Source organism: Abrus precatorius, unplaced genomic scaffold (genome assembly GCF_003935025.1).
Source record: "Abrus precatorius isolate BTA unplaced genomic scaffold, Abrus_2018 Scaffold3, whole genome shotgun sequence".
NCBI classification, from domain to species: Eukaryota; Viridiplantae; Streptophyta; class Magnoliopsida; order Fabales; family Fabaceae; genus Abrus; species Abrus precatorius.
The window spans coordinates 12,472,592-12,485,730 of record NW_020874373.1 but is presented as its reverse complement, the minus strand read 5'-3'; the positions used below and the strand labels follow the sequence as shown (position 1 = coordinate 12,485,730).

Here is a 13,139-nt window from a genome sequence, read left to right as displayed (position 1 = left end):
AAAACAATGCAACCCAATTAGTGGAAACCCAATCACAAAGATAAAATCATATCTTTCTTTAACAAAACAAGCACACATGTATACTCACACCAAGAATCTGATAAAACTCACGTTTGTTGGAAAAACTCGGTCAGTTAATTTTGCTTCTACACTAGATCATCTGGCCCAGCAAGCACGACCTGCCATTTAAAAGAAAAATTACTCCATTTTAATTAGCAGGAATGTCCAAAACGAAAGAATGAGGATACTAGAGATACATTCCAGCAAGGAAAAGTGTATGCGGAGCTTTTAAAGCAAACTTGCAACGTGTCTAAACAATAAGGAGACAAGAAAGGCATCATAAGAATTAGCAGATAAATAAGTACTAGAGATGCTTACATTGCAATCAAGAGCATATTTCCTGGCAACCATAATGGCTGCATTTCTTTCTCTCTCGGATTCAAAGGTTAATACAAAGGAGAGCCCTTTCCTAGCTTGCCAAAACAATGCCTTCGCTGCGTTACTGGCATCACCTCGGACTCCACAAAGCTTTAGTTAAGTAAAATGTTAGTTTAAGGGATATAGTCAAATAGAGAACTTGAAAGATGGATAACAAAAAACAGTATGCAGATGAGATAGTGCACTTTGATTCAAAAAAGCCTTTAACTTTAACAAGTTCTATGAGACAATAACAAGTAATGGCCAAAATAGTACCTGCATGGATGGGGAGTAAATCTCTCTAGCTTTTGTAATCCAACCTCTGCATAGCTTTATCCTCATTCTCCCCACGTTAAATGAATGAGTAGAATGTGAAGAGTGATCTTTTCCATTCATCTGAGAAATAACTACCTGTATAAAATCATGATACAAAATTTGCAAGAATTATTTATGTCAAAAATTAGACAAGGCAGATAATACATATTTATGCCAATCATGAGAAGGAGTGTGTTTGGAATTGAGTTTGAGAGGCCCACTTATCTAAAATGCCTTAGGCTATTAGAGGTTGAAACCCCCTTACTTGTATAGCCTTTGATTTGTTGCTAGCCCAACAATGTGGACTTGATATCACAACATTAAGCTCTCTTTTGATGTTACAAAAACCAACTCAGAAAAATATAGCATCCAATAAATCCAAATATCAGAGTCAGAAGAAAATAAAACATTTGTCTTTATGATACAATACTCAGAACTTGGTTGCAAGTTTGCAACGGTAATAATACAAGGGTAGATGCTACACTAACACAAGGATTTTTTTTATTTTTTTTGTGGCACTAAATCCTGTTAGGGCTTAGGGGAGGCCCTGCCACAATGATAGTGCCAAAGGGATCCCCACAACTAAATAGTAAATGGATGTTGCATCTGGGGGAGTCCTATCAACTATCAAGAACTTCCCTGTCAAGAACTAAAAAGCAAATGTCTCAACCAAATAAGCTAGGTTCGTAGGACTAAACAGAATTTAACTCGATGCTTTTAAAGGTCATCTTCAAAAGAAGTTTGAGAAGACTGACAGATGTTTTTTAATGTTTGTTGAATTAAATAACACTTTTCTTCATTTTCTGTATCAAATGCTATAAGTTGATAATTTGATAAGTTTGTTCTGCGAGGAATAATTAAAATTACTGAATCTAAAGAGTGTGGATAACATACATTAAAATCAGTATTAGATTTTCGTAGAAGTGCCTCCACATGGCTTCCAAGTCCTGAAACTGTTACACAGAGGTAGCTGTTAGCCTTTCTTTTCAACTTCTGGATGCATCAACAGGTACTGTGAGGTACAAGATAACCCCAACCGTGCAAGCTAAGGCCAAAAGGTAAGGTCCATAACAAAACTAACCAGTTTGAATGGGATTAGTTGTTAGTGTAAGTTTTTTGCCATTGGAGACAATGTCTACTTGTAAGATTCTCCCAACATCAGACGGGTCAGGAGCATAAATTGATTTATTGGCACCTGATAAATAAAGGCATCATAAGAATTAGCCATTTGAGCCCAGTCAAGAAAACAGGAGCATATATAAATTCAAATAACATACATATAATAATATTTGTTATGAACTTATGAAAGTTAGAAATAAAAATAGGTTCCACCACCAGATGGAGCTCTACATCTTGTAAAGTCAATGAAGTAATAGGAACCAAATGTGGCAGAAAAGAAAAGCATGACAGAGGCAAAATTGAAAAAGTTATATTTGCTGGATATAATAGCATGTTCAGTAAGAAATTAATTTTGAGAAATAATAATTAAATTCTCTTAAATTTGGACTTTGGTCTAACTTAACGTCAAACGTTACCTCATAAGGTGAGGTTTGCCTTATTCTTTATAAGCTATATTTTGGCCATATTTATGGTCAATGTATAACCTCAACACACTTCCGAATGCTCAATATTGGAATGTGTGGCATAGAAATTATAGGACTGTTTTTTTTTTTAGTTGTCACCGCTGGACTAGGTAGACTGCAATGGGAAAGCTATAGGCCTAGATAAATTGCATTGGGAAAATTCATGAGGCAAGATTTTTTTTTTTTTACAATCAAGGATAACTTAACATCAAATCTACAATAAGCTTTGATATCATCTTAAATTTTGTTCTTAGACCAAATTTAATCCCAAAAGCTCGCTCATAAGGTGGAGATTGTCATAACCTTAATAAACTCTACCTCAGTTACATCTGTAGTCAACGTGGGATCTTTACAAATTCTTTCAGAAAGTTAATGAAAAAGGCACTTGTTTCTTCTAAATAAGTTGAACTAAACATGTATTAGGTTACTAAAGTGCTATTGCATTTCCACTTTCATGGATAATTTATCAAACTCCCATAAAATTTATCCAAGTTACTGCAAATTTCCACTTGTATTAAGAAGTGAGAACATTGCAATTGAAACATCCTTAGATGCTAGTCACCACTCACCAGAATAACAAAACTATTAATAATTTATCATGTCCAACTCCTGTTAGAAAAACTATGATAAAACAAAGCCTCCTTGATCACAAAAGTGTGTTCATCCATGAAGCACTGCTGCTTAAATATATTGTCATATCAATAGCAACTGCATACTCAATACCTGTACTCCTCCTGTACTTCTAGATAGTATACTAGGTTGTATGCCAACTCTGTCACATTTTTTATTTATTTGACTCCTGTACTTGAGTTTTATTTATAAGTAACATACAAAATTTTATACATAAATGTATTCTCTTTGCAGATGACATAGTCTTGGTTGAGGATAAAAATAAGAGGTTAACTTCAATCTTGAACTTTGAAGGCATGTTTTGAAATTTAAGGGCTTTCACTTGAATAAAAGTAAAACAAAGTATATATATTGCAATTTTAACAAAAAATAAGATAATAAATGTGTACTAAAAATTAAAATTAGAGATAATGTAATATCATAAATCTCTAAATTGTAATATTTAGGATTGATTCTACAGAATAATGAAAAAATTAACGAAGATATTATTCATAGAATACAAATTGAGTAAATCATAAATCTCCAAGTTTTAGAGCGTGTTTCATTTCCTTTTTAAAAACAGTTTTATAAAATATAGTACAAATTTGTATCATACTTTATTTTTAAAAACAAAAAACTGTTTTTAAAAAAGAAATCAAACATGCTCTTAGTATTTGAGATCAATTCTAAAAATAATAAAAAAATTAATAAAGATGTTAGTCATAAAATACAAGCTAAATGATCTAAGTGAAGAAAAGTATTGAAAATTATTTATAATCATAAAATACCTATAAAGCTAAAAAAAAGTTTTATTGTATTGCTATATGACCAATTATTCTATATGGTAGTGAATGCTGAAAATTAAAAAAATAACTCAGAAAAAAAGTGAAGGATACATAAATGAAAATTCTAAGATAGATGAGTAGTCATGTAAAAAAAAACAAGATAAAAAATAACTGTATAAAAAAAATTTGAAATAATACCTATTGTAGAAAAGATGAAAAAATCAATTAAGATGATTTAGATATGTGTAAAGAAGACTACTAGGTGCTTTAGTGAAGAGAATGAATGATATGACTTTTAATTTGACAACAAGAGATAAAGGAAGATACAAAAGAACTTTAAAGGAAATTATTAAAAAAATCTAGTAATAAATAATATATTAAATAATTTAATTTTTGACTGAGTCCAACGACATTGTATGATTCATGTTGTCAATCACACATAATGGGATAAGACTTCATTGTTATTGTGGTTGTTTTTTTTTTCTTGTGGCTTTTGTATGCACTTACCTTCTTTTAAATTTAACTTAGGAGCAGGAATCGCAAATGATGTTTTACAAATCATGTTCGTAAATTTATATTAAGATACTGACTTTACTCTGAGAGCTAAAAGCAAGCCACTCACTCGGATGGAGATAGATGGGTTGCACATCTTTTCTAGGTCAAGAAATATTGTATCTTAAAAGGCCAAAATAAATTGAATCATGTAAGCGTATGTGTGATATGAATTCATGTAGTCAGATATCTTTTATTTTAGTAACATTCCCATGTCAAATGTTTTCCAGAAATAGTCACATGACTCACATCCCTATACCAGCATTTAAGCACCATCTAAATTTGAAATTGTTCAGTAAAAGGGCCAAAAAAATTGAATCATGTAAGCTTATGTTAGAAATCCTATTCAAATTTTAACTATTAGATGGAGGTTCAAGAAAATATTTATCTTTAAAACACCCCCTTCATGAGCCATGTTCGTTTTGAATCATGGACAACTTAGAATGGAGTTAGCAAAGATTGATTTCAAAATTACTCGGTTGAAAAGGATTTGATACCATGTTAAAAACCAAATCAACCCAAAAGTTTAAGCTAATATGTGGAGGCTAAGGAATGATTTCATATCTCTTGCACACTTTCATGCAAAAACACATTGGGGTTGAAGTGTGCACAATGCACCGCATTACCTTGTCCTTCAATTTAATTTGATTAATGGAGAATGAAGGTGGCATAAATTGAATCCTGACTATTTGACTAAAGGATTTGGTACCACGTTAAGAACCAGAAGAACCAGATAACCTAAAACTTCAGCTGTTAGACTAAGGCACATGAATGGTTTTACATCTCAAGTATCGATCTATGATGGAAATCAAAAAGACTGATTTGTATATACATAGATAATAAAATCATTTAAAAACTTCCAGAAGGAAATAAAATTATCAGAATCAATTCTAAATGTTACTAATACAAACCAAAACAAATACTAAGACCTACTTTGAAATATGCTTGAAAATCAACAAAAAGAGCAGTACCTGAAATAACTTCCCTCCAGCTGCCTTCAGATGACAGGCGATACCACTGAAATAAACATTTTGAAACCTGTGGCACTTCGTCTGAGCAGGGCCGGATTCGCAGATATGAACCCAAAGCGTCAGAACCATCTAACATATATAAACGAGATTTATTTTCCTCGTCCCTCTTGCTCATGGTTAGCTGGCATGGACAAAATGAAGTTATTGCAAAAGATGCACTTTGCAGTTGCTTACCATATGAGGTGGGAACAGTCAAAGATCAGTATGTTAAAAATTAGATCATTAAAATTTGTAACAGTTCTCTACTTATCGGCATTCTTCACACTAAAAAATTATGCTATTTGTAGGTAGTGGTATATATCTGTTTAGCCAGTTTTCCATGAATTTTTCCTTCCCATTAAAGTTATTTAGGCGCAGCCATCCTTAAAAATCAGAAGCACCCAAACAAACTCAAGTTCAGTGGTTAAAAGATCACAAAGATAATTCATAATTTACTTTAAAAGTATGAAAAAAGTTAATTTGTTAGGCACAAAAAGTTCAGGGGGAGCGCATTCCATGATCAGGGTATGCCACAAGACCTCAGTTGGAAAAGATATACTTTTGTGCAGTTGTAATAAAGGTATAGGAATAAACTAGTGGCCTACTGCAAACGTAAAATATATAACTGCTCAGTCAAATTGATAATAGACTTCGATAGTTAATTGAGCAAGTAAAAGCAAAACAAGAAATCAACAAACCTCTTTCTGAAGCTTAATTGAAAATAAAGATTTCTCTCGAATTTGATCCCTTAGAGCACGGAGTTCATATTCCATGGCCATCACCTGAAATCATCATACAATTCTCATGTTTCAGCACTATAAAGAATGTTTAAATTGTAATACACCTAGCTAATGGGTCCTTAAATTATGATGTGCCTAATTGCACAGGTCAGCCCAAGCTATCCAAATATTATATGATTTATTGACATGGAAATTTTAATTAGATTTAGGATACAGGTACTGCAGAATATATAATTAAAAGCAGTAACACATTGATATACACATAAAGATTAATTTTAAAATGTAACATATTTTCACAGATATGATATAATCAATTTTACACAATTCAAACCAAATTTCAGCACTTAATGGCATTTCTATGCATTTCAAAACTTGTGTGAATGACATTTCAAATGTTTCAAAATCAAATTTTCCCATTTTATAAGGTTTCAGGGAAAAAAGTGGTATCTAAGTGCGGTGTATTGCACATTTAAGTACAGAATTATGGAAAAATTTGTAGTATTAAGGCTTCTCAAAATCTGGAAAATTCTAGTAATAATAATAATAATAATGTGTAGTACAGAGAAATTAAGCCAAAATTATCAGCTACAACAGTATTGAGGAAGCAAAAAGCCATTCACCTTGCTTGGCTGATGCAACAATTTGATTCTTCTAGCCTCTTGAACCTCTTCTACTAGTCCATCCACATCCTGACAGTGAGGAACAGCAGATAGTGTATTATTTACATACTCACAAACTAATAACTACACAAAATCAATGGGACACCTTCAGAAATTTTCCTCATTCGTATATCATTACAAACAGAAGGATAATATCAATGGGGCAGTTTTAGAGATTTTCCACATTCATATATCATCACAAACAGTAGAATAATATCACATGATATGAAGATATTACGTAGATGACTAGTAAAGAACTACTTACAGGGTAGTTCAGAAAACTCAAGCTTGAACATTTATATGTTAAGAGTTTTCATATACATGTAAGGTAACGATTGATTAGGAATTCATTAATGCAAAATTATATGCACATACACCTACACGAGTAATAAAACATGTTAGTAGTACCTGTGGTTTAGAAGCTTGGGAAGCTTTTTCTTGTTCCTCAAGTGCCTCTCCAATTCTCAGCACCACTGCCCTTGCACTTTCAATTTCAGCACATGCAAAAGACTTCTCTTGATTAACCAACTTTTTAGCATCTTCAGAAGCCTAAAGAACAAAGATGGATCCAAATTTTGTTTTTGTCAGAAAAAAAGGATCAACATATTTAAATGGAAGAAATAGAAATTAAAACAATTTCAGAAAGCGTTGGAGAAGGAAAAATAATTGCAGGCGTTAATAGAGTCTAAATGAAATACTGGTACTACAAGAAAATATACATTATAGAAGAGAACACAAATCTCAATAATTTTCAGAGTGACCAATTTCATTCCATTATATAAAATAAACTATTGTTTTACAATCAGTAAAAAAAAGTCCAAATGAAATATTGGAATTGGATCAAAGCATTATTAGGGCAAATTTAGAAACTGTTCCAGTAAATCATAACTATGAGCAGAAAGTTTTGGTAGAAATTATAACATTCATAAAACGTTTAGAAGTCAAAGATGACCTGTTTGAGAAAGTTGACAAGCTTCTTCACTTCAAACTTCTCTTGAATCAGTTCTCCTTCATTCTGAGTCAACTTAACAGCTAATGCTTCCACCTGTGAGGAATATATTGTTAAAAAGTTTGAATACACAGTATTAGTAACATGAATTGAAGAGGAAAAAGAAATTCCAAAATAGCTTTTCTTAGAAACATGTGGAAGTCCAGCAAAGGTGGAAAACTAAAAATAAGGAAGACTCAATCGTTGTCATAAAACAGAAAGAAATGTTACTTCAAACTTTGAACAAAGTAATGTACCCAACCGTTGAATAATATAAAATAACGAACCATAGAGATAGCTTTCTCCACATCCTCTTTGTTTCTTCCTGCAAAACGACCTCTTAAAGATTCTAATGCATCTCTTAGTTTTTTCAAAAGAACGTGTCCCTCCAAAGATGCCACCTCTCTTAGCTTTGCCTGAGTTCCACACACACCAAAGGAAAAAAGACAGAAGTTGAGAAAAGAAATATGACCCAAATGAAATGCCAAAAGGAAACTGATGAACTGTAAATTGAAGTCAATAACAAACTTTATTTCAACAAAGGTAGTCCTGACTAACTAAAATTAAAAGGAGATCTAACTTGCGCTAATTTTTTATTTTGCTATTTACCTGATTAATTTGTGTTTGACTGAACAGGGGAACATTGAATATAAAATTGGCATTTTCTATTAAGGAAAGGAAAATACAATAGTAGACCATTAGCAAATAATAAAGACAGAAACCTCATTAGACAACTTAGCAGCTGCAGCCAAGTTCTTGTCAAATTTACTGGCAAGGTCACGAACTGAGATACGCTTGTGCTGGTCTGACAAATTGGAAGCTTCTTGTTCAATAACATCCTTCAAAGAAGGACCCTGATTATCCTCAACGGGCTCTTCCAGAATTTGATTATCGGCTCCCAATTTATACTTGGGAAAACTATTATAAATGAAGCTCACGTCAGCTGAAACTGGCGGAACTGCCTCCATTGGCATCTTGATTTCAACGTCGGGAGTAATCTTTGTCATGGTGAAAATGGTATGGTCTGGTAAAAAAAAGTTCAATATTGCATGAGACCTTCAACTAAGAACATCTCAGTGACGAGTGAAAAAAAGCAACATTTAAGTATAGAATACTCAATTTCTTCACGAGTAACTACAATCCAACCCAGCTTAGTTAAGTAAATTGAGGATGCATGACATGTGATACAGAGAAGGTGAAGGCATGAAAGAATATGGCTGATACTGGTGGGATCTTTATACTAAATGCTCCATTACCAGGAAGAAAATATCAATACTAAATAAATGCGTCTTTATTTAGCCAAACCAGATTGGATAATTACAATTCTAGAGTCTAGACTTTCACTCTTATGCTTTATGCATATGTATGCACTTTAATATGTATCAAACACATTTGATCCTGTGCATGCGTACCATACAACAAGGAAAGGGCATTACAAACTCATGCCCACACAAGTATACGTGATTAAACCATAATCAAAACCCAAGCAACAAAAGTTCCTCAAGTGTCGATGATTTGGAAATCAATCATGATGGACATTGTTAATCATTCCATCCAAGTTATGTAAAAAGGATGAAAAGGTTGAAGTGTTGGTAATGAAGACTGGACCACTGGACCTTGTAAGAGGACGAAATCTTGAAATGTTATCACCAAAGATTGGAATTTGAGGCTAATACAGTTGGTTTGTTATAAGATGCAACACGAGTTAAGACTAAAACGGCCATTTCATTAAAATACATTTAGTTTGAGGAGAAAAAACCGGTGGAACACATTAATATGTCAATCAATTCATAAATGTCCTGAAAACGGGAAAAAGAAAACGATGGAAGTATTAGTCTGGCATCTAATCAGAAGAAAAATGATGTAGTAGTAGCAGCTAGCATTAGTAGTAATAGTCAAAGGGAAAGATTGAAAGCAATAACATAAACTAACCACTATGTTGTGGTTGATTTTTAATCAAAACATTGAAGTGACTTATTTCCTATTTTCAGTGAAAAAAGAGGGATCAAGCGCAAGCCACCACGTCAACAAGCATTCATATTACCAAACTACATTATCAAATGAATTTTCAAGTTAGTGCAGCTGCTTCCAATAATAGAAACAAAATTAAAAAATCAGAAAAAAAGTTGTATGATTTGGTTTCTCTATTCTCATGCCCAACAAAAACGCAAAACCATGAAACCATATAGATCTACACAACAGAAATGAAAAAATTGCAGACAATGACACGGGCGACTAATACGTAAATCAATAATAATAATTAAAAATAAATAAAGAGAGAGAGAGAGAGAGAGAGAAACAAAGTAAACTAAAAACATTGATAATTAGAGATCAAGCAAGGGGATTGTCAGTTAATTACCAACTTCTCAAAGTGCATTACTAAATATTATCAAATTAATCCACATTCCACATTTTTCATTCAACTTCAATCACAAATGCCAAAACTAAAAAAATAAAAAAAATATCTAACTTCTCACTCAGCAAAAGTAGCACTTGAAGCACAGAAGCAAAGGATAGAAGGAAAAAAAATAAAAGAAAAGTGAGAGAGTAATTACAAGTTGCATGCAACTGAAATGGGAATCCAGAAGAGAGAGAGAGAGAGAGAGAGAGAAGAGAGAACTCACAGAAAAAGAAGGGAGTAACCAAAAAACGGTGATTAAAACATAGAGTTACCGCAGCTTATACCGGTTGCAGGTAAGCAAAAAAAGAAAGAGACAAGACAGGATTGAAGTTGAAGAATGAAAAGAAGAACAGAGAAGAAGAAGAAGAATGAGGATGAGAATAAGGAGAGAAGAAGAATCTAAAGGGTGGCCATTAACATTGCTTTTTGAAAAGGTTAAAAAAAAAAAAAAAAAAGAAGGGAGAAAAGAAAAGCTTGTAAACCTGACTCATTTGTCTCCCCTCCCAACGACTTGAAATCAATTTGTTTTTCGCTAACTGCATCATTGTTACACCCTCCTTGCGGTGGGGGCCACTTTCCATCACCCCACGCGCCGTCCCCACCTCCTCCGTCGCGGGGCCACGCCTAACTACGGTTCTGCCAACAGGGGTGAGCCTGCACACGCGCGCGTGCGCTTGGTCCAATCATCGTACCGTACCGTGGTTTTTCATTTTTTATTGTTCTTTTTACAGCAAGAACTGCGGTTTGGCGGGGTGTCGTTCTTTTGACTTGCTTTTTCCCCATAATACCCCTGCGAGTTTCTTCCATTTACAAAACTGCCAACATCTGGAACAAATACTCAGTGCTAATGATGGGGTATACATAAAAAAAAATTCCTAAAAATTGATTTTTTAAAATTTAAAGAATTAATGATAGTGTAGTTTTCCCTTATTTATTATGTAAACAAGGATAATATATATTATAGAAGCTTCTTTTAAAATTAATTGAATATATATATGAATGTATAAATATCATTTTATAAAATCAAGCTGTCAAACTATTTTTGAAAAAGATAATGTTAAAATAATTGAAGATAAAAAGTAATTCATGTCTAAGTTATATTTTATAAAATATTTATAATAATAGATTATATTCGAATCATAAAGTAAAATTTAATTACTTTTAAAATGTAAATATAATTTAATTTTTCGCCATCACTAAAAAAGTATCTTTTAAAATTTTAACAAATCTTATATCAAAATATATTTGACATGATTTAATATTTGTTAAAAATTATAGAAAAGAATTCTGTTCAACAAAAGGAAAATAATTTCATAAATTGATTTTCTGATGGCGATTTTTCGGTCAAAACAAGCAAGCACTTGAAAATAAATATCGATGGATGCATGCGTATAAATAAACTGTAGACGATGGACGTTGGATTGATGGTAGAATATAATACAAAAGGAACAAAGACAAAGCGTTCGTTTGGGTTTGGTTAGCCATCCATCAAACTGAGATAGGTTAAGACTTTATCCGTGAATGACTTTTTTCTTTATTAATTTAATTCTCAACAAAAATATTTCAAAGTAAATAATCATATTTTTTTATTCTAACATTATAATTGAACCTCGGATGTGGGGCCACTTCTAGGAAACAAGCACACGTCAGTGTGAGAAGGAATATTAGTTTCGTATTTTTCATGTATTTCATGCAATAATTCCTTATCATAAAACTTTTATTATTTCATATAAGATTTTTAAATTTGTTTCCAATAATGAGAGGACATTAATATATGTGGATTTTTTATGTCAACTTTTTGCTCAAGTCTATTATGTGAAAAGAACATGTATACAAATCCCGCACAAAATAAGATTAATAAAATTTATGTAGAATCATGTGCAGTATCTTAGATTATGTCTCTTTCATCTAATTAATAAGAATATGAACGATTTATTTTTTTCAAAAAAGTGTAAACGTCATCCATTTCCAGTAGTGTGAAGGATGCATGGAAATCAAAAGCATCATCCATGTGAGAGATAGCTGTGGGAGGGGTCACTGTCACTGCTGCTATAAGTGCGCTTGGTTGATTTGTCTATTTTTTCAACATTTTGTAACTTTTGTAATGTGCCCTTAAATTCTGGGATTAGTATTCATAATTGATTATATTATATTATAAAAAGGAAAGTTTCCTTTCTTTGTGAAATGGTTTGATGGGGAAATCGCACCAACTGTGAGTAAAGGCTGTAGTTGTAGGTATGATTTTAATGATAGATGCAATGACTAGGTTTTTACAGGACTAGCTTTTTATTGTTTTTTTAAAAAGATAAAATATTCTAACAAAAAAATATTTTTCATAAGTTAAAAATAGTTATTTACGTACAAACAATATCAAATGAATTATAATGCAAATTTAATTTTTAAAGTATAAACAATCAGATTTACATATATTTGATTAAATTTTATTTTCAATAATTAAAAAATATTTTTGAAAATAAGTCAATAATAAAATATTTAATTTTTTTAATATCAATTTTTAATATAGAGTTTAAATATTTAAATTAATTATTTTTATTAAAAATATTCATTACATTAAAGATACATAATATAATGTTTATTTTTTCATAAAAATGTATTAATTTTATATGCTTAAACTCAACTTTAAAGATTGAAAATAATAAAATCATAAAATGTTCTGTAAAACATCTAATAATAATACATAACTTAGATTAAAGTGTTTAATTTATTTTCGTTCGATCATTGTTTAATTATGCCATATGTTTGGATAAATTTCTCATCAAAATGTCAATTTTATAATTTATGCAACATTATATATGATAATATATTAATAATTAATTAAATTTTATTAAAATGTAGTATTTAATAGCATCAATGAATTTAATTTTTTTAACATGTAAAACGTTAAATAAATCATTAAAATATACTGAAAGTTCCTTAACTAAAAAGCTCAAATACAAATACTCCTGGTACTGTGGCTTCTACAAGAGAGTAAGGAAAGATGGTGTTTGGATGGAATATGATTGCTCTTCTTTAGTAGACAAAAACCAAAATTAATAATAATCATATTAATTTAATTGAGT

The 13,139-nt window shown here is 31.5% G+C and overlaps 1 protein-coding gene across 4 annotated transcripts; it reads right to left on the bottom strand.

The window, feature by feature from the left end:
• LOC113862777 (stomatal closure-related actin-binding protein 2-like) lies at positions 1 to 10,668 on the bottom strand. 4 transcript variants are annotated; one of them, XM_027495972.1, is made up of 14 exons: positions 10,283 to 10,410; positions 9,591 to 9,740; positions 8,381 to 8,682; positions 7,946 to 8,074; positions 7,623 to 7,715; positions 7,079 to 7,219; positions 6,632 to 6,700; positions 5,970 to 6,053; positions 5,233 to 5,413; positions 1,814 to 1,927; positions 1,627 to 1,685; positions 694 to 828; positions 379 to 528; positions 1 to 179 (listed from the first exon to the last, which is right to left on the bottom strand). In XM_027495972.1, the coding sequence occupies exons 3-14, from the start codon at positions 8,663 to 8,665 to the stop codon at positions 147 to 149; spliced, it is 1,473 nt and encodes a 490-aa protein (XP_027351773.1). In that variant the 5' UTR covers positions 8,666 to 8,682; positions 9,591 to 9,740; positions 10,283 to 10,410; the 3' UTR covers positions 1 to 146. The 4 variants fall into 4 exon arrangements, with proteins under 4 accessions (XP_027351773.1, XP_027351774.1, XP_027351772.1 ...); XM_027495973.1 differs by lacking the exons at positions 9,591 to 9,740; positions 10,283 to 10,410 and adding an exon at positions 10,542 to 10,668; XM_027495971.1 differs by lacking the exon at positions 9,591 to 9,740 and having other exon boundaries at positions 10,283 to 10,414.
• Positions 10,669 to 13,139: the final 2,471 nt, after the last annotated feature.